Source organism: Pithys albifrons, chromosome 22 (assembly GCF_047495875.1).
Source record: "Pithys albifrons albifrons isolate INPA30051 chromosome 22, PitAlb_v1, whole genome shotgun sequence".
In the NCBI taxonomy this organism is placed as follows: Eukaryota; Metazoa; Chordata; class Aves; order Passeriformes; family Thamnophilidae; genus Pithys; species Pithys albifrons.
Genome location: NC_092479.1, coordinates 4,270,647 through 4,295,117, shown reverse-complemented (window position 1 = coordinate 4,295,117; position 24,471 = coordinate 4,270,647). Strand labels below are relative to the sequence as shown.

The following is a 24,471-nucleotide window of genomic DNA, read 5'->3' as shown; positions in this document are numbered from 1 at the left end:
CCCCGCCTCCTCGGTCCTTGCGCGGCGCGCGGCGCACGTGGCGGGGGCGTGTGCGAGCGGGGCCGCCGCGTGCGCCGCGTTACGTAAAGGGCGCGGGGCGGGGGCGCGGCCCCGAACGGCCCCGCACGGCCCCGCAGGGCGCTCCGGCCCCGCGGCGGGAGAGGCGCGGCCTCGCCGGGGCTCGCAGGGGCGGGAGGGCTGAGCGGAAGCCGCCCGGGGGAGGCCGGGGTCTGCAGCGAGGGATCTGCCCCGGAGCGCGGACCCGGCCGCGGTACCCGCTGCGCTCGGCGGGGGTGGGGTGCGGTGGGAGGGGGACACGCCGCTCCTCCCGCTGTCCCCGGGGGCGGCGCGTGTTGTCGCCGGGGCCGCAGGCCCAGGGTCTGGCCGTGCCGGGGGGCTGTGGCGGCCGATGCCCCCGCGCTGCGGCGCGCAGCGGAGCCGACATGGACGCGGAGCACAGCGCGGGGCCGGGCCCCGGGGCCGGGGGCTCTCGGTGCGCGGCGAGTACGGGAACCGGCCCCGGCGGGACGGAGCTGCACAGCCCCCAGTCCGGCGAGGGCTCGGCCGCCGGCAAAGCCAGCAGGTAACCGGGCAGCGGGCGGGGAGCGGCTCGGCGGGGGCTGGAGCGGGGACCGGGCACTCGCGGGGCTGCCCGAGCGCTGCGGGACCCGGAGGAGTGCGGGGGCACGGGCGGGGCAGCTGAGCCCGCGGTTGTGGCACTGCGCCCTCCCCGAGCTGTGCCCGAGTCCGGCATCGGCTGAGCCACGAGCGCCAGCGACCCTTTGGAACTCTCTATATGTACCCCATCTGAAGCCTCTGGCAGTACCGAAGCAGAAATTACTGACAGTGTTTTTCCGGGAAGTTCAGAAATTCAATGAGGTGGTAGTTTCTCTTTTTTTTTAATTAATAGAAAAGTTCGAGATCTATAGTTTATGAAATGTTGAACTGGTGTGGGAACTTAACATGCAATACTTGAACCTATGAATATGATGCTAATAAAAATGTCAAGTGGACAAAAGTTATTAAAATTAATCACGTTCATACCCATCTGTAGGATTAGAATCTGATTTGAGGATATTGACTGCTTATTTTTTAGTCAGTGAAATGTAAGGGAGGTTTTGCCTGTTAACAATTCTACAGCTCTTGGAGTCAACAATTCAAAAGTATAAGGAAGACTCTGAAGTCACCTGAGGAGCAGAATCTGCGTCAGGTGTATGTTGAGGACCTCATGGTTCCCTGAGGTGCTTAGAAAAAGTTGCAGAGATCAAGAATCAGCATCTATTCATTATTTTAGTACTAATGAGATTTACAAAATCTAGGGTTAACATCAGCTTGTTTTAAGTTGCTGAACATCTTAGAAAGCAGAGTGGTTTTGGTGTGAGTTCGCCATCCATGACATATCGGAATCGGGAAAGAGGAAAGTAGAGGAGAAAAGTTCAAGTAGAAAAGGAAGTGAGAAAAATACAAGAGGAAATTTAGTGAAGAAGTGTTAGGACATTTCTGGATATCGTGCAATGTTGTGGCCAATCCCATAAAATTAAATTAGTGAATAATTTTAATTCAGGGATAGGGAAAAAAAGCGCCTATACCAGAACTCTCTGGTAAAGTTTAACCTCTGTTTTACAGTGAGCAGCTGAATTGGAGCCAGTCTCACAGAGACCTGATGATGATGATCCAAGAAATGAAAAGGTGTTTGCCTGAAGAGAAAAGGAGTTCCAGCAAGCCCAGCACCATCAGTGCACTCAATTATGCCTTGCAGTGTGTCCAGCAGGTCCAGGGTACGTGTGGAGAAAATCTGAAAGAACAGTAGCATGGTTTGAATAGACATGTCTGGCAACAAATAGCATTAAAAGAAAAGAATACATTCTAGTTATCCAGTTGACTTTCTGAAGCACTGTGGGGTTTTTGTTGGGTTTTTTTTTGTTAAACAATCATGTTATCTGTTCTATTGAAATACCCACCTACTGCTTCTCTTTTCTTCAGAGTCCCATAGCTAATAGGTGCCTACTAGTAACTTCCTATGTATATTGATAAAACAGCATTCCCATCCCACCTGGAAAAATTATTGGATAGTTTATGTTTTCCAACAGAACTAGGTAGCTAAAATTGTTCTTTTACCATCATGTTCTGTCCTTTTTGCTTTCTCATGTTCGTTTTCTGTAACATAACCAGGTCACTCCAGTAGTATAATCAGTATTCCTTTTCCCTTTGTCACTACACAGACCTTCCTCATCTCACCTGGGACTCCACCAAAAAGATGACAAAAGTACAAGGGCTGTAAGAAATACTTTCATAGTAGTCTCCTTACTGACTTTCTTGTGTTTGTTTTGCTTTTCTGTTTGTTTTTTTTTTCAATTAGCAAACAATGACTTTTTCCAGGCTCTGAATGACCGAAGAGTGTTTCAGACAGATGTGGTGACATACAGCATAGAGGAGTTGGTGGCAGTTGCATCTGAACACACTCCAAAAAACACTGTAAGAATTCAGGCACACTCAAGGAGTTCATCACTTGCTGTTTTACTCTATTTAGTCTGCTAACATGGTTTTGTGGAAATAAAACATGTAAAATTGAAAGGCCTTTAAGTTTTAGCCAGACAGACCTTTTAAGTTTTAAAGTTAGGTCAAGACTACTTCTTATCTGTGCTATCTCAGGGTACCCAATGACAGTGAGTGAAGAAATACTAATTTTTCTTCTTTTTTTTTTTTTCCCAAGCAACAAATTCTCTTTGAGAATTCATTTACAGCATAGTAATCCTTCAAAACCAATCAAATTGAGAGTTGTGAGGGACTTTTGTTTTGTATTTATACTCGTGATTTACTTTTTTTTCTTGTTTGGCAGTATCTGTAATGTTTTCTGCCTCTGCTTTAAAGAAAAGAGTGTTTTTTTGAAATTCAGTGCTGTTAGATGCTGTATCAGAAATATTGCAAATGCTTAATCTCTGGAAGGCTCTCAGTATTTTTGTATGTGGATTGTGGTGAATCCTCTGAAATTTGCGGAGAAGTGGGTGGAGTGATAACGAGTCATTCTGGGAAAAGACAAGCATCACTCATTAGTTTCAGTTTTGATACTGCAGTCTTACTAGCATTTGTAAATCTTGGGTGTGCTGCTGTGGCATTGGAGAGTGTAGTAACTTGAACACTGCTTTAATTGGATGCTGACAACACATTTTTGACCCTCATCCTGAGGTTGTGGTATGTGGTGGTTTGCAGTTGGTTGGTATGTTCTGTGGTGGTTTTGCTTTTTATCCTTACAATATCCCTACCACGTTTTGGGAGGTGATTGCCTTTAATGTTTGTTTTCCAGGACACATTTGTGGCTGTGTTTTCTTTGCTATCTGGACGCATAGTGCATATTTCTGAGCAGGCAGCATCTATCTTAAACTGTAAGAAGAAAGTGTTGGACTCTTCCCGGTTTGTAGAGTTGCTTGTCCCTCAGGATGTGAGTGTGTTCTACACACACACTGATCACTCTCACCTGCCGCTTTGGAACATGGAAAGTCAAACAGGTGGGACATGGCAATGCTTTTAAATGCTCTGTGTGTCCTTCTGTCTTTGCAGAATGAGGATAGAATAGTAGTTCATTTTAAATGCTTATGCTGGCAATATACAGCAGCAACACTTGTTCCCTTTCCACTTTGAAAACTGGAGTGGCTGTGGGATTAGTTCTTGCTGCTCTCCTAGTGGCTTAACTCTTGCTTGGGGTAAGTAAAAGACAGATAACTTCATTGTTTCATGTACCATCCTATTCATTCTGAATACTCTTGCTCTTTGAAAAGAAACTGAAGATCTAGTTGTGAGTTTGAAGTTGTTTTATCTATACCTTATGGTTGCTTGGGTGGTTTGTCTTTATGGACCCCTTGCTTCCTGCTGTGAACGTGGTTCACCAAACCCACGTTTTAAGCTGACTTGCTGTTTAGTGCTGGATGTGTCTAAACTGTGACTTCTAAGTCCCATGTTATTTGTGAGCAGTTTAAATGTAGCTTGCATGCCCAGGACATGTCTTTTGTCCACCTAGACATGGGTTGTTCTGGGGCTGTTTTGATATCAGATCAGACAAGTCCAAAGTCCTTGCTATCAAAGGATAGTGAGTTATCTGAGTTTGCAACTGCCAACATGCCAGAGATTCCATAACTTGGCAGCCAGTCACGTGCTTACCCAGCAGAGCAGTGGCACCCCAGTAGAGCTGGTTTTGTCTGTATATAGTTTTTGATACATGGCTTATAAAGCCAGGAAATGTCACCTTTCCTTTTCATGGTGATGCACTTGAGAAAGATTTGTGGTTTTTTAGGTCATACACATTTTCTCTGAACTTAGTTTCAGGTCAACCATTTGGCTGGGAGTGAGTGAGCTGGAGAAGAGAGATAACATCTGAGGTGGGAGCAGACTGTTGAATGGCTAATTCAGTAGCTAATAAAGAGTAGGTTGTGAGACTTCAGTCCTGCTCAGAAAGTCTGGAGAATGCAGAGTTTAAAATAGTTCTGGTAGGTGGGACCTTTTTGAGCATATTAACTGATACTTTCAATGTGTTCCTTTTATTAGCTTCTCTGTATGAATATGCCCAGGTGAAATCCTTTTTCTGCAGGATCAGGTAAGGACATTATTACAGTTTTGTGAAGGCTGATGAAGGGACAGTACTAGGCAGAAACTGTTCTATTGTTAAAGCTGACCAGTGTGAGCTTGGGAAACTCCATTAAAAAATGGGCTTATTGTGTTTAATATTGGCATCCAGTAGGACACTTGGAATATCTTTCCCAGAGTGATGCATAAATTCGTACAGGGACAGAATGAAACCTGTTCATACGTGTTTCTTTTGGATCCATCAGTTTCCATCTGTACTGTCATGCAGAAGAATGATCTTGTGAAAAATTGCTGCTCCCCCTTTTACTGTTTGAGGGTGGAGGCAAAGAGTGTTTTGGTTAAGATTGAGATTGCTTGAGAGTTTGTGACAGAAGCATTAACAGAAACTCAGTTGCCTGAGTCCGAGTGTGAGACCTGACCCCTGAGATACTACTTGCTGTCACTCTGGATGCTGTTTGTTGCTTTGTGCCTGGCTAATCTTAGAACTAAAAGAATAAAAAAAATTGAGATTGGCCTTTAGTCTTAAGTGAAGTTCTGTTCCAGACTCAGGTGATCTCTTGATGTCAGTAAGAATTATTTGCTTCTGTGCAGATAGAACACTTGCTCCATCTTTCAGTTGATCACTGGTTCATTCATTTGTTTTTCTAAAACCTGAGCTCTAAAATCATTTGTATCTTGAATTGTGTAAGGGCACCTGGAATAAATACAGCAGGACAGATAGCAATGTTAAGTTGGGTAAACTGTTTGTAAGATGCATGAACATCTTACAATAGTTTGTGTTTTCATTTGACATCTGTCTCTATTTCCCTTACATAACAGATCATTTGATTATGTTGGCATCATGAGTAAAAATATCTTCTCAAAAGTGCACACCAGGCTTAAGTAAGAAAATATTTTTTGTGAGTTAAACTTCTGTTGTATCCATTTGTATCTGTCGTTTTCTCAAAGACAGAGGTGTCAGTCGTAACTTTTATTACACTGATTTCTCTGTAGAAATATTTTGAAAAGCTAAGTGGAATAAGAAAGTAACTTTTAGTATAAGCTCCAAAAATTTATCTCAATTCTTTCTATCAGAGCTGGGTAAGATACTGCAACTATAATAGGTGAAAAAATACTTGTAATGGAGAGGAGCATTCGCTAATGCAGCTGCTGCAAAGCCATGGTTAAGATCTCATCTACGGTGTTGTATGCTGCTCCTGTTCACCATGTTCTAGGAAGAGAAGTTCTCATGGAGAGCAAGCAGAGAACAACAACAATGAGCCAAGGCTGGAGGAGTCTTACTTATGTAGGTCTGTGAAACAAAACTTGAGAGAGACAGATTTTTTTTCATAAGAATGGTGCAGAATAAACAACAAGCAGAAAAAGAACTGTTTATCTTGAAGGAGAGTACAAACCCAAATGAGTGGTTCTTGTGAGTACATTTGGACTGAGTATTAGAAGGTGGTCTTTAATCATTAGTGGAATAGTATTTCTAGACAACCTCTGAATGGAGGCATTGGAGACAAAACACCCAGGTGGAGAGAGATAAGTATTGCTGAATGTATTGACCTTGGATCACAAGGGAGCATGTGTAGGACCTGGTTATCTGGGTCTGTGTGCTCAGCACAGCTTCTCCATGCAGGGCTCTCAGCCCTGACAGTGAGTCTTGAAAGCAGTGTATGAATCCCTTTTGCTTTTCCTCAGGGGTGGCAAAGATCAAGAACAAGAACCACGTTCTTACCCCTTCCGAATCACCCCGTACTTGGTCCATGTGTGCACTTCTGTCCATGTGGATGCAGAATCCTGTTGCTTAGCTCTGGCTGAGAAAATTCACTCTGGATACGAAGGCAAGTCAGGAGATTCCAGTGGGAAAAACCAAACCAGTAGAAAAATGCAGTGTACGAAATCTGTTTAGAACTTATGCTTGGGTGGTCTCACCTGTGTAACTTGCAGCTTGTGTGTGCATGCATGAGAATCCAGAGCATCTGTGCTGCCTTTGCCAGACCCCAAAGCTCTTCACCTCTCCTTGTTATTTTTGAGAGAATTGTGTAGCACCTAAAAGTGTGTAATGTTTCTATGAGTTGGTCAGAAAGCAGTGAACAATTAAAAAGTTCAGAAGGCAATAAATCTCTGCCATGAGCAAAAGTAATGCCTAGGTTTTCTGTCTTAGTGCATATTTTGTTTCTATTAGCTCCTCGAATTCCTATGGATAAAAGAATCTTCACCACCACTCACACCCCTGGATGTGTTTTTCTGGACATAGATGACAGGTGAGAGATTTGAGTGTTAAGACCTGTGAGGTGTGTATGGAGCAGTAGGAAAACATCCCCTGGTGGTGCAGCTGTAGACCCAAGTAAAGTAGTTGAACGGTGCAATCAGCAGTAGTTAATTAAGCAAAAAAGATTTGGTTTAGTCCATTCATGGAAAACATCTTGCACTCCACAGATGTAATCTGCTTTCTTGGCTTAACATGCATATTGAACAGAACTCAGCCAGTTTTCACTACCCAGGGCAGTTGGGAGCTGTGGTAGCACCAACATGGAAAACATCCATAATGCCAAGCCCTGGGGATCAGAGTGATGGCACAGCTGGACTAAGCTGGGTCAAATAAATTTGACCAGACTGAAGCTGTCTCCTGCAAAGCCACAAGACTGTGTTTACAGGACACCTTGCACCAAGCCTGTCAGATTTCTTCCTCCCATTTTGCCTGTCACCTCTTTTTTTTCAAGATGCCATTTTTTTCGCTTTATGTGCAGATAAGCACAAGACTGCCAGTAAATGTGAATATCTGTTAGATCTCCAGGCACAGAAATGTCTGCCATTGGTATTTGCATGTCTGTATTGCAGTGGATGATTATTAGATGGGTTGGAAAATGTTCTGTAGCCTCAGTTCATTCCATTGTAGATGACACATGGACACTTCACTGACTAAAATAGGGTTAAGGATGTAAGTACTCAAAACTTTATTATAACCTGTGATAATGTGTTTGGGTTTCAGAGCAGTGCCTTTGTTGGGTTACTTACCCCAAGATTTAATTGGAACATCCATACTGATGTATTTGCACCCAGAAGATCGCCCTTTGATGATTGCTATTCACAGGAAAAGTAAGTACAGTACAGTTCATTTGAGAGGAATTTCTGAATGTTTTACAATTCTTTCCTTACCATATTGCTTGACATGTGACTGATCTGCAGTCTAGACAAAAATAATGAAATAATTTGTGCAGTCAGAGTCAGTCACAGTTTTAAGGACCCCGGTCTGTTTGTGCTTGCAGTGCTGTGTCAGAATGTAAACTAAACCTTGTTTCTTCACTGTGGTTTCTTTCAGTACTGAAATTTGCAGGCCAACCCCCTTTTGAACATTTACCTATTAGATTCTGTACTCAGAATGGGGACTATGTCATACTGGATACCAGCTGGTCCAGTTTTGTGAACCCTTGGAGCAGGAAAGTCGTTTTCATCATCGGCCGACACAAAGTCCGGACGTAAGTCAATTAAATCCTTTCCATTGATTATTCTGCAAAACAAAACAGTCTGAGTACTGAACTAGAGACATAATGTTGCTCTTGCAGATGTGACATCTACCCAGTATCTGTCTACAGCCCCTTCCTTCAGAACAGTATTAGTCTTGTTTATTAAATATGAAAAATGAGTGGATTATGTTGATGAAAAAGGCAAAGTCAACTTTTTTTTTAGCATGGTTGATGTCCAAATACTATGACAATGGACATGTCTAAATCAAAATATCAGTTTTAGATGAGTAGAAGCAACATAAAAAGTAGGTTACTTTAACAAATAATTACTTAAAATTCATTCATGATTGGCTTACAAAAAAACCCCAATTAATTGACCTTACATTTACTTGATACAGAATGTAAATATTTACCAAAGTTGTATCTTTTAAAAATGCAATTAACATTGAATGTGCAAGTTAATTTTTCAGATGTTTCTCTGTAGCTTTGAAGAGATTTGAAAATATGACTGACTGCCTTCTTCTTTACCTGGTTTCTCTTATAGGAAATGGCTTTTTGGGATGGCCTTCTGATTTTTCAAAGTGATCTTTTATTCAAGATTTTATGGGGTGTGGATTTGTCTTCTGAGTGAAGGAGACAGAGGGATAGATGCTTGTCAACCTTATAACTTGAGTCTGTGCTGGTGTATTGACTTCCCTGGAGCTCTCCTGCTCTCATGGCAGTGCCTCACTACCCCAGCAGAGCAGCTGTTGGGACAGATGACGTTCCCTTTCTGTTGCTTCAGCAAAGCAGTCAAAATAAAATAATGTTCTAACTGTTCATAGCTACCGTTTCTTCATCAAATTAAAATGAATAGTGAAATATTGTTGGCTCTCTCCAGAAGCCCTCTGAATGAAGATGTCTTTGCTGCAAGAAGTAAAGAAACGAGCAGTGTGGAGAAAGAGATAAGAGAATTGCAAGGACAAATTTACAAACTGCTTCTGCAGGTAAAGAAGATGAAAGAATATCAGAACTGGCCTTCTGAATGAGATGCTAAAGACACTTGAGTCTGCTTAGCAGGCTACTTTGAGGATGGCCTTTTAAAAGGTCTAAAAGGAAAGTTCTAAATTGAGACAGGCCCACCTTGTTACAAAAAAAATTTGTTTGGCAAGTTTGTATGTTGAAAGATAAATCTGCCTCCTGAAACAGTTTGAAGCATGATAGAGAATTCTTCCTAAGCACATGGAAAAGCCCAGACAAATAGGGATTTTCCATTTGATTTTCTTTGCTTACTTGAAGTTCTGTGTTGCAAAGTATGATGTTTCCTTCATTTTGTTCTCTAAAAGCATGAAATTTTAATTACTATTTTTCCCCCTCATACAGCCAGTTCACAGCAATGTTTCCAGTGGTTATGGAAGCCTTGGAAGCAATGGCTCTTATGAGCACTATATCAGCATAGCATCTTCAAGTGACTCCAATGGGAATTGTGCAGAGGAAACACAGGAACCAGTAAGTCTCTGAATGTGTCACTGCCTGCAGAGTAGTAAAAATACACTTTTAAAAATGAAAATGTTTACGTATGTGCTTCTCATCATGAATTTCACTGAAGCTGGTAGAACACAGCTTATGTTCAAGCTAAATTGGTCAACTATAGAGTGCTGGCTTTTGGGTTTTGCTCTTAATTTTGCTGACTGCTGTAGGAAGCAGTGGCTGTTGTAAAACCAGCATTGCAGTTACTTAATTTCCTTGTGAGGCTCTTGGGCAAGTCATCAGCTTATTGCCACTCTCAAGACTTGCCATCAGTATTAAAGCACTGAAATGCTGAGACTGTTTGAGCTTTATAGTAGTTAATTTACTTACATTAACCATGAAAATTGGACTCATTAAATTTACAAATACCAATAGATGTTGGGCTTAGGCTGACAGTCCACTCACTTTAAATTTGATGAATGCAAGAACTCAAGTCAGCTCCTATGGCCTCTTTGTACTCATTTTATTCTGACTTCACATTTTTCACATATCTCAAGATGACATTGCAACAGGTTTGTGCAGATGTCAACAGAATAAAGAATCTGGGACAGCAGCTGTATATTGCATCGAGGAGCAAGCCCCAGAATGGAAACGAGCAGGCTGTCAGCTCAGAAGTGCCAGCAGGTAAGTTAATGTAGTTATGATTCTTAAGATAACACAAACTCTTGTAGATCTGTAACCATGAGTTTGGCGAGCTCATGTGATGCTGAAGAACTTCAGAAAGTATTTGAGCACGGTTAAAACATGGGAAGAGGTTTGTTTTGTTTAAAACCCAAACAGAAAAAATCCCAAAGTCACCCCTTAACAAAACCTCAGCAGATACAGTAACTTTTTAACTGCTTCTGAGACATGGAGGAACATACATGTCTCTTTCTAGGTTAATAGACTTTGACTTTTTTATTTATTTTAACATTTTCTAGTGAAAATGCACATGTGCTTGTAGCAAGTACTGTGGAAGTTTCCTTTAGTTACTTTGTGTGGACTCTTCAAAACAGTCCTATGTTGGACAATGCTGCCCCACTTCCCACTGAAGTAAGAATTAGTTACTGAGGGCTTAATATTATGCTAATACACGTTATTTGCAGTTAATACCTGGAACAAATACATGGAGAAACCTGGATGCTTCCACAAATATCATAGAAATCTGTATTAAAACCTTTTCCACTATGACACTCAATTAAAGTTACAGTTAACTGCTGGTGTTGTGCTAAGGGACTGTGCTGTCAGTGTTGATAAGACTGACCAGTGTATCCATGGTATGCAAAGCTGTGAATTACTGTTAAATAACACGTTGGATTCTGTGATGTTTAAACTGAAAGAAGGGTAATACTAATTGCAGCTTTGTTTGCAGTTTAAAGGCAGGGGCTTTCTATGTGCTGTTTCCCTTGTGTTCACTGATTGTTCTGAGTGAATGTTTAAGGCAGTGTGTGTGGTTTTGGTTTATTTCAGACATACTTTCCCCTTCTTCTTCCCCTTCCTCATATAAATTGAGATGAAAACACAGAATAACTTAGTAATGAGAGCTGTGCTGCCATAGGCCATATATCCTTGTATCATGTATATGTATCCCAGTATATATATATATATATATATATACATATGTATATATCTGTGTCTTGCTGAGGGCAGTGTTTAGATGCCCTTGAGAGGAATCTTGAAGGTTGTCTCTGTTCTAGGGAAGAGGCACACTGCTTCCTGTTTTCTTCAGACATTGAGAAGTGATAGCACAGAAGAACCAGGCAACACATTTTATGATGATCCGAAGAAGACCCCTCATATTCCTTCCTATCAGCAGATCAATTGTGTCGATAGTATCATCAGGTAATAAACTGTGAAGCAATTTTAGTGATGTAAGTTTAAGTTTATTTGGTGAAAGGTAAATAGCCAAGTATTTTGCATTAGTATTAAAACTGTCTGGGTCTTGAGTTGTGAGATAAAGTTGGGATTTTTTGTAAAGTTTTCTTCCTCTCTGAAGATGGATTCCTCCTCTGGAATGGATTGCCCCATCTGAATTGCACAGTAAGGAAGAATTTAGGACCCAAGATTCTGTTTGCAACTATTTGTTGATCTTTGTCTACTGCTAATTTCACCATTGGTGCAATACAAATTTATGTGAATTTTGATGACCATAATATGTCAATGTCTTCTCATTATGCTCTCTGAGAACATCCACATAAAAGAGGAAGTTGATATAATTTATAGAATGTCAGTATTTTTTAACCCAGTGGATGATACGTCATATTTTTTTCTTTTTTTTCTTCTTTTTACTTCTTTTTTTTGTCCCCTCAAAGAGTGATAGATTTTATTTAAAATATTCCTTGGAAAGCAGGTACATGTCCAGAACTTCCTGAAGTGAATTTAAGATACTAGTTAACAACCTCTGGATCTCCAGTTTGGATTATTCAAATATTTGTATCTCCAAATGGAGAAAAAAACATAAAGCAGGGAGAGCTTCCTGTGCTATGCTTTCATTTCAGATATCTGGAGAGCTGCAATATTCCAGCACTGAAAAGGAAATGTAAATCTTCTGCAAACACATCATCATCATCTTCAGAAGATGACAAACAAGTCCAGCAAGGTCAGCAGGAAATCCAGGCATTGGAAGGTAACACAAAGTGTATTGACAATTATAATAAAACCACAACAGCTGATTTAATTTTTTTATTATAAGTCAATTGTTATTTGTTCCAAGTTTTATGTCCACTTTTTAAATTGTTGTGTTGCTAACAGTATTTTGGGTACATAGTGAATATTTGCCTACCTTGCCTAGACCTCACAATTGCACATAAGCTACAACATTGAGTCTTTGAACGTAGAATGGATCAAAAGAACTATTGTTTGTTGTTGTTCACTCATTTTATGCCATGTTTAGTATGTACTGACATTGCACTGGCATATTGATGTTTTTTGTATATAAGACTGTCTGGTTTAATAGTCTGTATAGTTTCTGGTTATTTATGAACCAGTTAGACTTGATGAATTTGGAACATAGTGCTCGGAATGAAATTCCATGTGGAACCTCTGTCATTTACCAACAGATCCTGCTATGCTGTCAGCAGTTAAGTCCCACACTCCAATATCTGCTGGTCTGGAAGAGGCCTTGAAAGACCAGAGAACTGCAGGCATGGTGGGAGCTCCTCTGGCAGACCTGACTCTGTCCAACAAGGCTCCAAGCGTGGTGTCTGTCACCAGCCAGTGCAGCTACAGCAGCACAATCGTGCATGTCCCACACCCTGAGTCAGGTACTGATTTTTAAATGTACAGTTTCCAGACTGAAGTAGACTGTGAGAAAGTTTTGTCCATTTAAGGTACATTCTCATGAATGTGAATTCTGAAATATTGAGCTACTTCTTGGGACACTGAAGAAAACTTGAGCCTGCAAATTTTAAGAGTGTTTTAGTAAAACAGTTTTTGCAGACTCCATTATTTCCTTTCCCCTTGAACTTCATCACATATACCTCAAACACAACAACGTGCTTTTGACCATTGAAGATTAAAAGTAAAATGACTAATGGGCCAATGTTGCTTCATTTTAATGCAGAAAGAAGTATAAAAATGAGTATTTAGCTGCTTTTGTACTGGAAAATATGAAGAAAGAACTGCCTATTAACTTCAAGGGGAATTTGAAGTTTTCCAGACCATGCAAAATAATTTGCTCAGTTGGTGTTAATGTAACTGTATTTGAGTGTAAAGGGTGTTTTCTTCCCCTGTCTCTGCAGTCTGTATCTGCTTGGTAGCTCAGATGAGATTATTTTCTGTGTAGCCCTCTGGGTGTTGTGGGTGTTGACACCAGAAGGCAAAAGCAGAGAGTGATTTATTTTTTTCCCCCTCTTCAAAGAAGTGACTACAATGGAGGACACTGCTGTTGGAAGTGAACAAATTGAGGTGCCTCCTGTGAACACTCAGAGTCTTGCTGTGTTGCCTGAGGAGTTAAAGCCAGTTGGGCTCACAAAAGAGACATTGTCAGCCCACACTCAAAAGGAGGAGCAGAACTACGTTGACAAGTTCCGGCAGAAGGTGCTGCTCTCTCCATTTAGGACTTACCTTCAACAAGGAAGCAGAAGTAACAACAGGCATTTCTGTGGCCAAGGTAGGCAGCAGCTTTGAGAAATAAAGACTTGCTTAGATGACTTAAAAAGACCAAGCTAGCCATGGAGTCTGGTTGCCCTTTGTATGATTTAGTGAGTGTCTTACTGTGGGTGCAAACAGAATATTTCTTTGAACTGCAGGGTTTGACAGCAGCATTGCCCACATAGAAAGTCTATTTCTTCTTGGTTTTTGCTCTCTTTCACAAAGCAAATTGTTATTGCAGTAAACCCTACAAATCCCCAGGCAGTTTATTGCCTCCCCTTGAAATAATGTAAAAGATCTGACTGGGATTAGCCAAAGTGATCGATAAGAAAGTTGACATGAAGGAAAATATTGTAGGTATGTCAGCAAATCCATCACTAATTTATGGAAGAATTATCCAGAGGATAGTCAGCTCTCTGAATAAGCCACACTCAATTATTATCTCTGTGTTTTTCCCTCTTCTCTTTTTTAGGTCTGTCATGTAGTGAATGTGTCTATTTTTCTTCCTCCTTAGATTTCCCTTCAAAGCAGATGAGCCCAGCTAGCTGTAAAAAAGGCAAACATGGAAAATTCAAGCGCCAGAAACCTCAGAGACAATCCTCAGCTGGCCACTCTTCTAGTAAAAATAGAAATAGTCTTCCATGTGAAAAGACAACCGTTCAGAAACAACCGTTCTCTCCCTCAGAAGTGTCCTATCTGAGCTCCTCCAGTCTGAATGTCCATCCTGCTACTGGGCTTCCTGTCTATTTGGATCCACTCTCTCGTTTTCCAGCCTCTTCTGCAGCAAATGGACTTGCCCTTCACTCATTACAGCCTCAGTCCATGTCATCATCACAACTGTGCTGTGTGGCACAGTCATGCCCAGCCCTTTATCCCCCAAATATTGGCACATTTATGGCTGTATTTTTTCAGAGTTTCCCCATGTATGTTCAGATGCCTCAAAAAGTGTTTCTTCCTAACGCTCAGAGTGTTTATCCCCCCTCTTCATATCCATGCACTGCACCTCCAGCCCCCCCTCCTTCTGCACCATCACCACTAGCCCCACACTCTGTGGATCAGCCCTTTCCAGCCTCTTCTCACGTGTCTGTGGAGGACCCGCAAGAGGGCCAGTGTGACCAGGCTCTCCTGCTGAGCAGCTCACGGAGCAGCTCCCCACTTCAGCTGAATTTGCTTCAAGAAGAGCTGCCAAAGCCTATGGAGCTTTCCAGTAGTGCTGATGTTAAACCTCATCCAGAAGACAAATGTGTAAGTAACAAAACCTTTCAATGTACAGGAGAAACTGGCTTTCACAGTGTTCTGCCACCAAAACCTGTGGAGATGATCTGTGTTCCAGGGACGCAGATTTTGTCAGCTGCTTTTTCTGTTGGCTGTGCTATGTAGGCTGCGGGACACAAATAGCACAGGAGGTGGAAAAGCAGTTTATACTTGCACTTATGGGAACTTGTACCAGTACAGTGTTGACACTCAGTAAATGACAGAAATGTGAGATCTTCTGGTCTAGTCTGCCACAAGGTGCTTCTGCTCAGCATTTTGGCAGCAGCCTCTTTGATGGAACTGTCAGCTAGAATTTTGGGTTTGGGGCTTTGGTGCATGTGGGACTTGGTTAGTGCTGCGCAATTTGCATCCTTTCTCACCCAGTCCCACAGTCTCTGTGGAGAACCAAAACAAAGGGAAGATACTCTTCTAATTACTCCCTCTGTCTCCCAGGGATGCAGCTAATGAACGAAGAACAGGGATCCGTGTGGGTCGGTTTCCATACATGGGCATAGAAAAGGCCTCTCCAACTTCCGCGGTAAACTCAGAGGCAGAAATCTGAGCTCTGCAGGCAAGGAAAAAAATGCTGGCTCCTGAATCCAGATTGGGCTGGAAAGGCTGGATCAGCTGAAACTGCAGGGTAGGGTCCTGGAAGGGGAGTTGGTGTACCTCTAGCTGCTGAAGCAGTTGCTTCGCATAGTGAATCAGGGGAAGACTCTCTCATTTTCCCTGTAGTGCACCATTGCTTGATGTGTGTGGCTGCTTCATGCCATCTAAGAGGATGTGAAGGGAACTGACTCCTTCTCTCTTGTCAGCAGAAAATGTTAACTATGCAACAGCACAATATCTTGACAAAGTGGGGAAGGATCTGTAGCAGAAACCAGTAAACGAGTCCAGATGCTTGTTGATTTTCACCCATGAGGAGTGTTAGCCTGAGTTCTAGACCACCATTCATTTTCAGAGCTAAGAACTTCAAACCTGTTGAATTGATAGGAGAACTTGGTCAACGTGTGACAAATTCAGTAAATGCATGCATTTCCTTTTGCAAACTTAAATGTAACCTCCATGGATATGTTGGTTTTGCTTCTTGTCTCCAGGATAATGATCCAGAAGATAGTGGTAACAGTGCTGCTCGAGAATTTCCTGACCACAGTCTGTATGAGGACTCCCAGCTGAGTTCAGGTTCAGCAGCATCAGGCAGTGGATCAGCTTTGTCTTGTTCTTTAGGCTCTAGCTTCAATGAGACTTCTGGTGGTGGCACAGGTAGGGAAGTTAGATATTTGGTGCTAGATGGCTTGCTAGCATGCAATCAATAACAAGGCACTATGATGGGAATGGGAAATGTCTGTCAGAGGAACTGTAACCTTTGCTTTTCATCAGCTTTCAGTGTTTGAAGCCATGTTTGTTCCGGTTACTGTAACTGAAATGTGAATCTAAGAAGCTATTTCTTTAACCTGGAATCACTCTTTCCTTTTGCTAATTATCAATTTTCTCTACATTAGATACTGGCTTACATCTTACCTGAGTAAAGGTAAATCTACCTAGAGCAGGACCTCTCAGAAGCAGAGAAGCTGAGCCAGTTAATTTTGAGAAGAGTGAATAGAACCTTGGAGATCTTGAATAACTTTAAAAATGTACTTTGATTTCTCAATAGGTACTAATTTCTAGAGCAGTCTTCTGGGAGTACCTGTGTTTGTGTTACAGAACTTGCAAGAATACACTGGTGGTGGTTTACTTTTTGTGCTGAATTACTGGGATTTTTCAGGGATCTCCATTTATTTTTTTTCATGGTCATTCTCAGCAGATAGTGAGAGAAGCAGAAAGCATTTTGCCAGTAATTATTCTTCTGAAACTTCCAAAGAAGAGAGGAATCAGGAAGCAGAAGTAAAAGGGACAGCTTCTAAACTGAAACATGAGTCAGCCTGGGTGATGATGGATCACACACCTGAGCGACTTCTAATGAATTACCAAATGCCAAACAGGTTGGAAAACATGAACAATTTCTGACATGTACTTGGGAATTGTGTGTAGAACTGTAGGATTCAAATGATGTACTTTGAAAACAGCATGCATACCAATGAAACTTCAAGAGGGAGTTTTAGTTTATTTTGGTGCAGTTTAGGCCCTGTTTATTCACTGTTGTCTACTTTTTCCCCATTTTCCCCATTAGTTAAAATAAGGGAATATGTAATGGTTTTGCTGAAGCACTAATGGGATTGGTTATTGTCCTGTACTTTGAATGAATAAAGGGGTAAAAATACAGGTTATTTGCAAGGTGCTTGCACTCAGCTTCTCTATAATTTGTAATGAGATTCCACATTAAAAATAGAGCCACATAAACCCATGAAAGAAAGAACAAAATGCCCAAAAACTTGAAAAAAACCAACAGCAAAACACTGGCTGTTAGACTAATGTTGAAATCAGCCTTACAAAGCAGATACAGTACAAAGTACAGTTCCCTTTCATAGATAATGGTGAAGAGATTCTCACAGTGCAGTAGTCAGTGCCTGCCTTGTTTCCTGTAGCATGGCTGTGCTCACAGTTGTCTGTCACCTGCAGAATCCAAGAGGAAGTTCTAAAGCAGGACCTGGAGAAGTTGGCTGTCATGCAGAAGCAGCAGCCTTGGTTTACAGATGGGCAAAAACAGGAGCTTGCAGAGGTGCACACGTGGATCAGGACCCAGACTGTCCCACTGCAAATCAGCACCCAGGTGAGCAGGGGGAGAGGACTGGGCAGCTCCTTCCTGCCTTGGCCAGCCAGGGCATTTCTAACCAGGGCATTGTGCAGTGCTGGGGTCATGCATGTCAGTATAAGCAGGACATGAGCTTGAGTGCCCTGGCCAGATGAGAAATGCCAACACAAGTCTTGCCACTGGTTTTTTTCTTTCAAGATATGCAAATTCTGCATAGGAACCATCTCTGGAAAAGTCCTTTCAAAGTGTTGGATGAATGGAAATAGTGTCCTGATATCATGTAAGATATCTAGAGGTGTGTTTAGAGCATAGGACTTATGCTCTTACAAAATTGATTATTGCCATGATTGAATAGCATATAACAGTGGGATATCAGTGAAGATCAGAGCAAGTGTGTTCAGCAGGCTGAAAAATGCTCCTAATCACAGGTTCAGGCCTGTAGTAAGAAACACAAAAATAGCTGGATTTTGGTAGGTGGATTCATCCTTTACTAATGTTGGTCTCTTATGCTTGATTGCTTTAGCTGGTGTAACTCTTGGGCACTCTGCTAAGCTTCTTCTGAATGTCCTAATCAGTTTGGAGTTCTTCCAGGAGAAGAACAAGGCAGATCTAGTCACACAAAGAGCTTCAATGTTGAGTGGTACAGAAAATTTCAAGGCAGAGTGGGCTACATTCATGTACTTGTGCAGCAGAGAATTCTATGTCTGTTAGAGCACTGCCTGCTGTATGTGCCAGGATTGTCCAATGTGGTATTCTGAGATATGATATTTATACTTGGAGGAGAAAAACAGACATGTGTGTCCTTGACACTGCAAGAAGACCAGAAAAGTAGTCTTTGTTTTCCTGATACCTGTTGATAAAAAACACTTGTCCTGTTGTGGCTAGGATACCATGTTTGATTCAAATTGCAAAATGCCCAGTGATCTTGTAGAAAATTCTGTTGCATATTTCCATCCCAAATGTTATGAGATGTATTGGTATGCAAATATCAATATTTTCTGTCTAAGATCCTGAAATTGTTCCTGGGCAATAGGTCGTGTCTCCAGTGCAGATCATGATTTTGTGAATATAACCAGGCTTCTGACAGTAGAGGGAAATGTAGGATTTCTATTTCAGTGCTTTATTTCAATATTCTACCATTTCTCAAAACACAGAAAAATCTGGTCTATCAATACACTCAGGAAATTCAGCCTTTATGTTGGTCAGTATTGTTCCTACTAAGGCTCCAAATCTTTAATGAGGAGCTTGCTTATAAAGTTGAATGACAAGGTCTTCAAATTCAAGGAAGCCACGTGCCTTTTTATCTCAAAGGCAAAACTGTATTTTCCACTAACCAAAGTATTCATCTCTAGACAAGGTAAGTTGCAGGTCCAAATATCTGCTTCTGAAAATCAGATATCTATGTAATGTCTGCTTTTAGGGAGATTTCAGCCCATTGGTAAGAGGTTTCAGGTCAAGGATTTGACCCTTTGAAATAGAAAAAGGAGAATTCAAATTACTATTTCTTGTTCCTTTTTAAAGGGCTGTGTTACATGTGACAACAGGGAAGCACATTGTGAGGCTGTACTGCCTGATGACAATATGGAAAACAAGGGAAAGCCACCTCCTGTCCTGCAACGCTGAGGACATCAGCACCTGTGTCAGTAAAACTGCTTGGTGTCATCCCCATTCCCTTTTCCTCTGGCTTTGCTCCACACTAGCAGTGAATCCACATGGCCACCTCTTACCAACATGGGCAGTCACACACACGAGACTGAATCTTCCTCCAGTACCTTCCACTCCTGGCACGACTGAAGACGATCTTTCACTGGGAAACTGTTTCACTTTTTGACCTCACAGACTTGACACAGAATGGATGAGGTTTCTAACCTTTAACTGCTCAATGCTGAGCAAAATACAAAGATTTTTTTTTCTGTTTGGGTGGGTTTTTTTTTAAACTTGGCAAGTAAGAGTCTGAAAAGATGCAGTGTCTGAGAACCTGCAATGAACCAAACTGATCAGAGCATGTTCACCCTCCAGGTAAGGTGGATGTATTTAAACCAAGCTACAGCAGAGTACTCTTGGGTTTTGTTCAATATTTAAAGGTCTAAACTGAAGATCTGAATACTCTGAGGCTCTGAAATCACTGTAGCTGGTTTGAGAATCCAGTAGGGTTTTTAAAGAGCAGCTGAAACTGGACAGGTTATTCTGCATCAAATGCCTTTTGCCAGCATGTGCCCATCAGAAAAAACAAACTGAAGTTAAGCAGAGCTTTTCCCTGGTTTTGGTGATAAGTGTTTTAAAGCCAAGTCGTTTTACAGCTTTTGATTTTAAAGTTGTATTTATCAAGACAGATGTATAAAATTAATTGAGGGTGACTGGTTTGAAAATCCACTACAGATTAAATTACATACAGCAACCAAAAAAACACCAGAAGGTTTAATGTAGTAGTTATTTCCTTCCACATCATCTGCTTTTTAAAAACAGAGTTGGGGGAAAAGTCTTCTCTATCAAAGCAAGTAGTTACCAATTAAAGGAGTTCCATGTAGTCTTTTATCTTCTGTTGCCAGTGCTCTGGTTTGTACCTGAATGTTTTTGTTAATTTAGAGTGGTTAGATGGGTTGAATCCAGATGTAGAAAACAGGAAATTTTAAGCAGTTTCTCTGTTTTTCTTTTGTTGTGATGATGTCAGAACCAAAAAGAGTTTGAGGTTCATTTCTTCAGTTTTTGTGAAAAGTCACATGTTGCAGAGCCAAACTTGAACATCAAACCACATACTCATTATTTCTTAGCACTTTTGACTTCCTGTGCAAGTTTTAACCTCTTTCTTTATTATGGAGTCTCTGGTTGTTTAAATCCATGGATGAAAAAGGAGTTTGTGCATAATCTGAGTTTGTTGTTCAGAAAGTGATAACCACTCTCAGTATGTACAAGGACTTGTTCTCATGGATGTCTCAAAGTGCTCTTCAGATAAAACTCAGCCAATTTTGTCTGATTTCCCCTTTGTTTATCAAAAGCTGGATGTAATCAGGTTTTCCTTGTGGTGTTATTAATCACCTCAGCCTTCTCAACAGAGGTCTAGAATGTAACACATTATTTACCTTTTTTTTCTGTGGGATTCTTCCTTTCCTGCTGTGTGAAGTATTTTCACTTCTCTAGTTTCAGTTACTAGTAAGGTTAAAGTTGTTAAGGTAAAAATACTGTGATCTGCAGGTCATTGAAGGAAAACTGTTTATCTAAAGGTTTCTGTTACTTTTAAAAATCAATCCAGTGACAATCTTTCCCATTAAAGTTTACTTTATGGAAAGTTATTTTTACAGAATTTTAAGTTTTCAGGGCTAATTTGACTCAGTGTTGTTCTGATTTTTATTTTTTTAACAGTATGTTGACCCACTTTGTTTATGCCTATTGGTTTCTGTGTATTCTTAAGCTGCATTTCTTTGTCTTTCAGTTTTTTCAGCTTAAACTTGTTTTTTTTCCCTGTGTTGTATATCAGCAGAGGTCCACACATCCTCAGGACTGCTTGTGTTCAAACACCTCTTATTTTAAGAGACTTCAATAGGTGTTTTCATTTAGCAGCTTCTGTATTCAAGTAGGAAAATGTGGGCAGTGTCTTAGACCTTTCCTGGTCTTCTTACAGCATTGTCCAAACGTGGTATTCTGATTTATGATCACACTGCCTAAAATATTTGCTCTAAAACATGTAATAAGAGGCTTTGTGTATAGGTTCTTTCTTGATTGGAAAGCTTCTTAATTAACTTCCCTGTCAAATTAGATTTATGCACTAGAATTCTAGTTAGCTGTGCTCAAATTAAAATGATTGTTTTAATGTATTTTGAGACTTAGTGAAATGGATTAATTTGAATACTTGAGGTAAGGACAGTTGTCTCCTTCAAAATAGTTTTGACCCCTAAGCCAGAAGGAAAGTTGAGATAATACTCAGCTCTTTTGTGTACATTATTTTCACTGTTTATTTCCCAAGTATGAAAATGAGATTATTTGTAATGTCTTGGCAGGCAGACACATCATCCATTTTTCTAAAACAGTGGGACTTAGTTTAGGAGAATGGCAATATAATACTTAACACTTGAATAGTGCTTTTTATCCATAGGTCTGTGAGTATGTCAGAAAGATAACTTACTATCCCAGTTGGATAAAAGAGACAGAGACACAAAGGACTTGCACAGGTGCCTACCCCCAGTTCATACCAAATCCAGGAGGAAACTGTGGGAATCTTCACTCGCTGTATCCTGTGCTGGTTTTGCTGCAGGAGGTCAAGATTCTGACTTGTATGTAGAAATTTGATCCTATTACATTGGTTTCTTGTTTGGAGTTCTTAACCTTTCTTGTACCCCCTACTACGGGTAGAATTATCAAGCAACAGAAAGCCCAGAGAGTTTTTGAAGTGCTGTGAATGCCCCATACCCTCTGGCCACATATAATGAAAATACACATCCCTAGGACTTTGAATTCCAAGCTTGTAATCCTGGCTGAATCTTAGGGCAGGATCCCTTGTCTGGGGCTACATTAGTCCTGGGTTATGGAAAAAGTTCTGGTATGGGAGAAGAATATAAAAGGAGTGAAGAGGTGAATCAGTGCCCTGTGTGATGATGAGACAATTAGTTGCCCAAAAATCAAATGGTTATGGCTGCAAAACCAGGCTTAGAATGGAAAAAGTTTCCCAAGCTTCTCTTTAACCCACTAGAACCACAACATCTTGCAACAAAATGCCTTATCAAGCCTTTGACCTCATTTCCGTCAGTTTTGGGGAACTGGTAGTTTTTACTTCAGGTTGTTACACTAATCTTTCATCTTTCTGCTGTGCTGGAGTGATGATCAAAGTGAGGTTCAGTTCCCATCTGAAAGAGCAGTGTGGTGAGTGTTGCAGCCAGATTTGCACCTGCTGTTTTGTTTCTGTGACTTTGTTTTGCTTGGCAAAATGTTTTGGACAGTTCAGAGCTGCTCTGGAGGTCACTGTCCTGGTGATCCAAGGGAAAACATGGAAGGACAGGACTGATGCAGTTACTACCCCCTGTGGGGGCTTCAGCAGTTCAGAAACCCCTGGTGGATTTCACTGGCAATTTTTTCTTGTTGTATTCATAAATACAGAATTATGATTTAAAAGATGAGCTGATGTGCAAATATTTTCATGGCATTGCCATGAACAGGAGGGACCCTGGTGTATTTTTACAGTGTGGTAAATATTTGCTGAATGAGTAATGTATTGGTAAGTTTATCTTCCAGCTGAATCGAGTTTTAAATCACAATCAAATGAATTTTTACATCAGTTGGTAGTAGTATTTTATTGAAATAGTATTCAGCTGTTGTTGAATTTACAGTTGTGATTTTAACTGTACACTTTAAAGGAGCATCTGATTTTATAAATAAAACTGAAAAATGTGCTGCAAAGAACTGTTTGAAATGTGTGTTTACTTTTTTTCTCGGTAATGTGTAGAAAAGATATTTTTAAGGAAATACTCATTGCATTTGATTGTACATAGTCTGGGGTACAGTGTCCATGGGGTTGTGGGTACAGTGAAAACAGTCATGCAGTGGCCATTTATGCTGTTTTGTCGAGGGGATTTGTAGTTGTTTTGTGTTTTCAGTCCCACTCTACCCTCCCAACTCCAGGGCATGTTCTTCCCTTACTAATTTTATCCCACAAAAAAGGGCAAGCACCTTTTCAGTGTGAAATATTGTATCTGGATTTGTAAACTTGGGATTTGGCATGCAGGATTTAAAGGTTCTGTCTCTGCTAATTTTGTTGGGAAATTTTTGTTCTAGAGGAAGTACAAAGAAAAAACTCGTAGGTTTTAATTCGTGGGCATGTCAATGAAGTTCTTTAACTAGTTGTGGAGAAACAATTTGCTCATCTCTTTCTGCTTTAAGGGACCTGACAGAGAGATGTGATCGACAGTGCTTAAAGAAACACACAGGCAAAGTCACTGCAGGGAGTGCAAAGTACAGAACAAAAGATGTAGCCTCTTACTGAAATTGGAAAAGCAAGAAGTAATCTTAGATGAGCATGTAACTGAAGGTGCTTCTGATAAGGTCAGCAATGCAGTTCCTTGAAATACAGACATCTTGAAGGTAACACTGGATATGTCATTCCTGATGGTTTATTGATTTTTGTTTTTTAAAGGGTAATTTGGTCATTCCAAGCATACTTAAAAATGTGAGTCAAATAATCTGACTATTTCTGGTCCAAAAAAAATGAGGAAAAGTGAATAGGCTTGTGAAATGAAAAAGTTGTTCTATGTTTTTATTCCAAGATCTAGGCAATTCCAGCCCAGCTATGCTCCTGCTTTGTCAATAGTAGTCATCCTTCTGCCAGCTCCAGTTCTTGCTCACAATTAAAAACCTGTGACTTACACCTTTGTGTGGATGTCAAAGGGGAGCTCAATGATGTGCTGATTTACTTTTGGCAAATGATGAGAAATAAGAATTGGACCTGTGATGCTTTGTCAGCCCAGTCTCAAAAGTGTTTGGCCCGTAGTTTTCCTGTAATAGATTAACTTCACAGTTGCAGCAGCTGTCAGGGTGTGTATTACACACTGTTCCTGTGCAGCTCAGACTGGTGTCTGCCTGCTCAGCTCCCAGTTGGTGCTCCAGTTTGCCGTCTGGTACGAGTACAGGTGGGGTCAGACTGGTAGCTGATTTCCCCAGCCACAGTTACACCTTCCAATGGGCAGACAACCTGCCTGGCTTCCAAACTCTTCCTGCAGACTTGTTAGTTCTCTGTGACAGTTCCAGCCTTGTCTCTGGCCTGCAGGAGGGAGGGAAAGCTCAGGGCTGAAAGCTGACAGGAGCTGTAGGTCATGGCAGGATGGGGGACAAGTGGAGTTTGCCATCCTGTGTCAGGCACTGGGCAGGCTCTCTGCTCTGGGACCCTGGCCTGAGTTGTTCTGCACCCACTGGGAATGTTTCCTTCAGGAC

The 24,471-nt window shown here is 41.2% G+C and overlaps 1 protein-coding gene across 6 annotated transcripts; it reads left to right on the top strand.

Annotated features, from left to right (window-relative positions):
* Positions 1–6: 6 nt before the first annotated feature.
* Positions 7–22,947, top strand: PER3 (period circadian regulator 3). 6 transcript variants are annotated; one of them, XM_071575791.1, is made up of 22 exons: positions 7–583; positions 1,627–1,778; positions 2,360–2,475; positions 3,305–3,506; positions 4,540–4,588; positions 5,398–5,460; positions 6,262–6,404; positions 6,749–6,827; positions 7,556–7,662; positions 7,886–8,042; positions 8,911–9,016; positions 9,393–9,518; positions 10,037–10,163; positions 11,216–11,360; positions 12,017–12,144; positions 12,578–12,781; positions 13,378–13,629; positions 14,125–14,855; positions 15,962–16,127; positions 16,669–16,846; positions 17,424–17,574; positions 19,078–22,947. In XM_071575791.1, exons 1-22 carry the CDS (start codon positions 444–446, stop codon positions 19,177–19,179), a joined length of 3,624 nt encoding a protein of 1,207 aa, XP_071431892.1. In that variant the 5' UTR covers positions 7–443; the 3' UTR covers positions 19,180–22,947. The 6 variants fall into 6 exon arrangements, 5 of the variants coding, with proteins under 5 accessions (XP_071431892.1, XP_071431891.1, XP_071431893.1 ...); XM_071575790.1 differs by having other exon boundaries at positions 16,666–16,846; XM_071575793.1 differs by lacking the exon at positions 7–583 and adding an exon at positions 651–879 and having other exon boundaries at positions 16,666–16,846.
* The last annotated feature ends 1,524 nt before the right edge of the window (positions 22,948–24,471 follow it).

Excerpts from the sequence above, each read along its gene's own strand:
- PER3 (XM_071575790.1), top strand. The coding sequence starts at position 444 with ATGGACGCGGAGCACAGCGCGGGGCCGGGCCCCGGGGCCGGGGGCTCT. Across the intron at positions 6,828-7,555 it reads TTTCTGGACATAGATGACAG|AGCAGTGCCTTTGTTGGGTT; the intron begins GTGAGAGATTTG and ends TTTGGGTTTCAG. Across the intron at positions 11,361-12,016 it reads TGTGTCGATAGTATCATCAG|ATATCTGGAGAGCTGCAATA; the intron begins GTAATAAACTGT and ends CTTTCATTTCAG.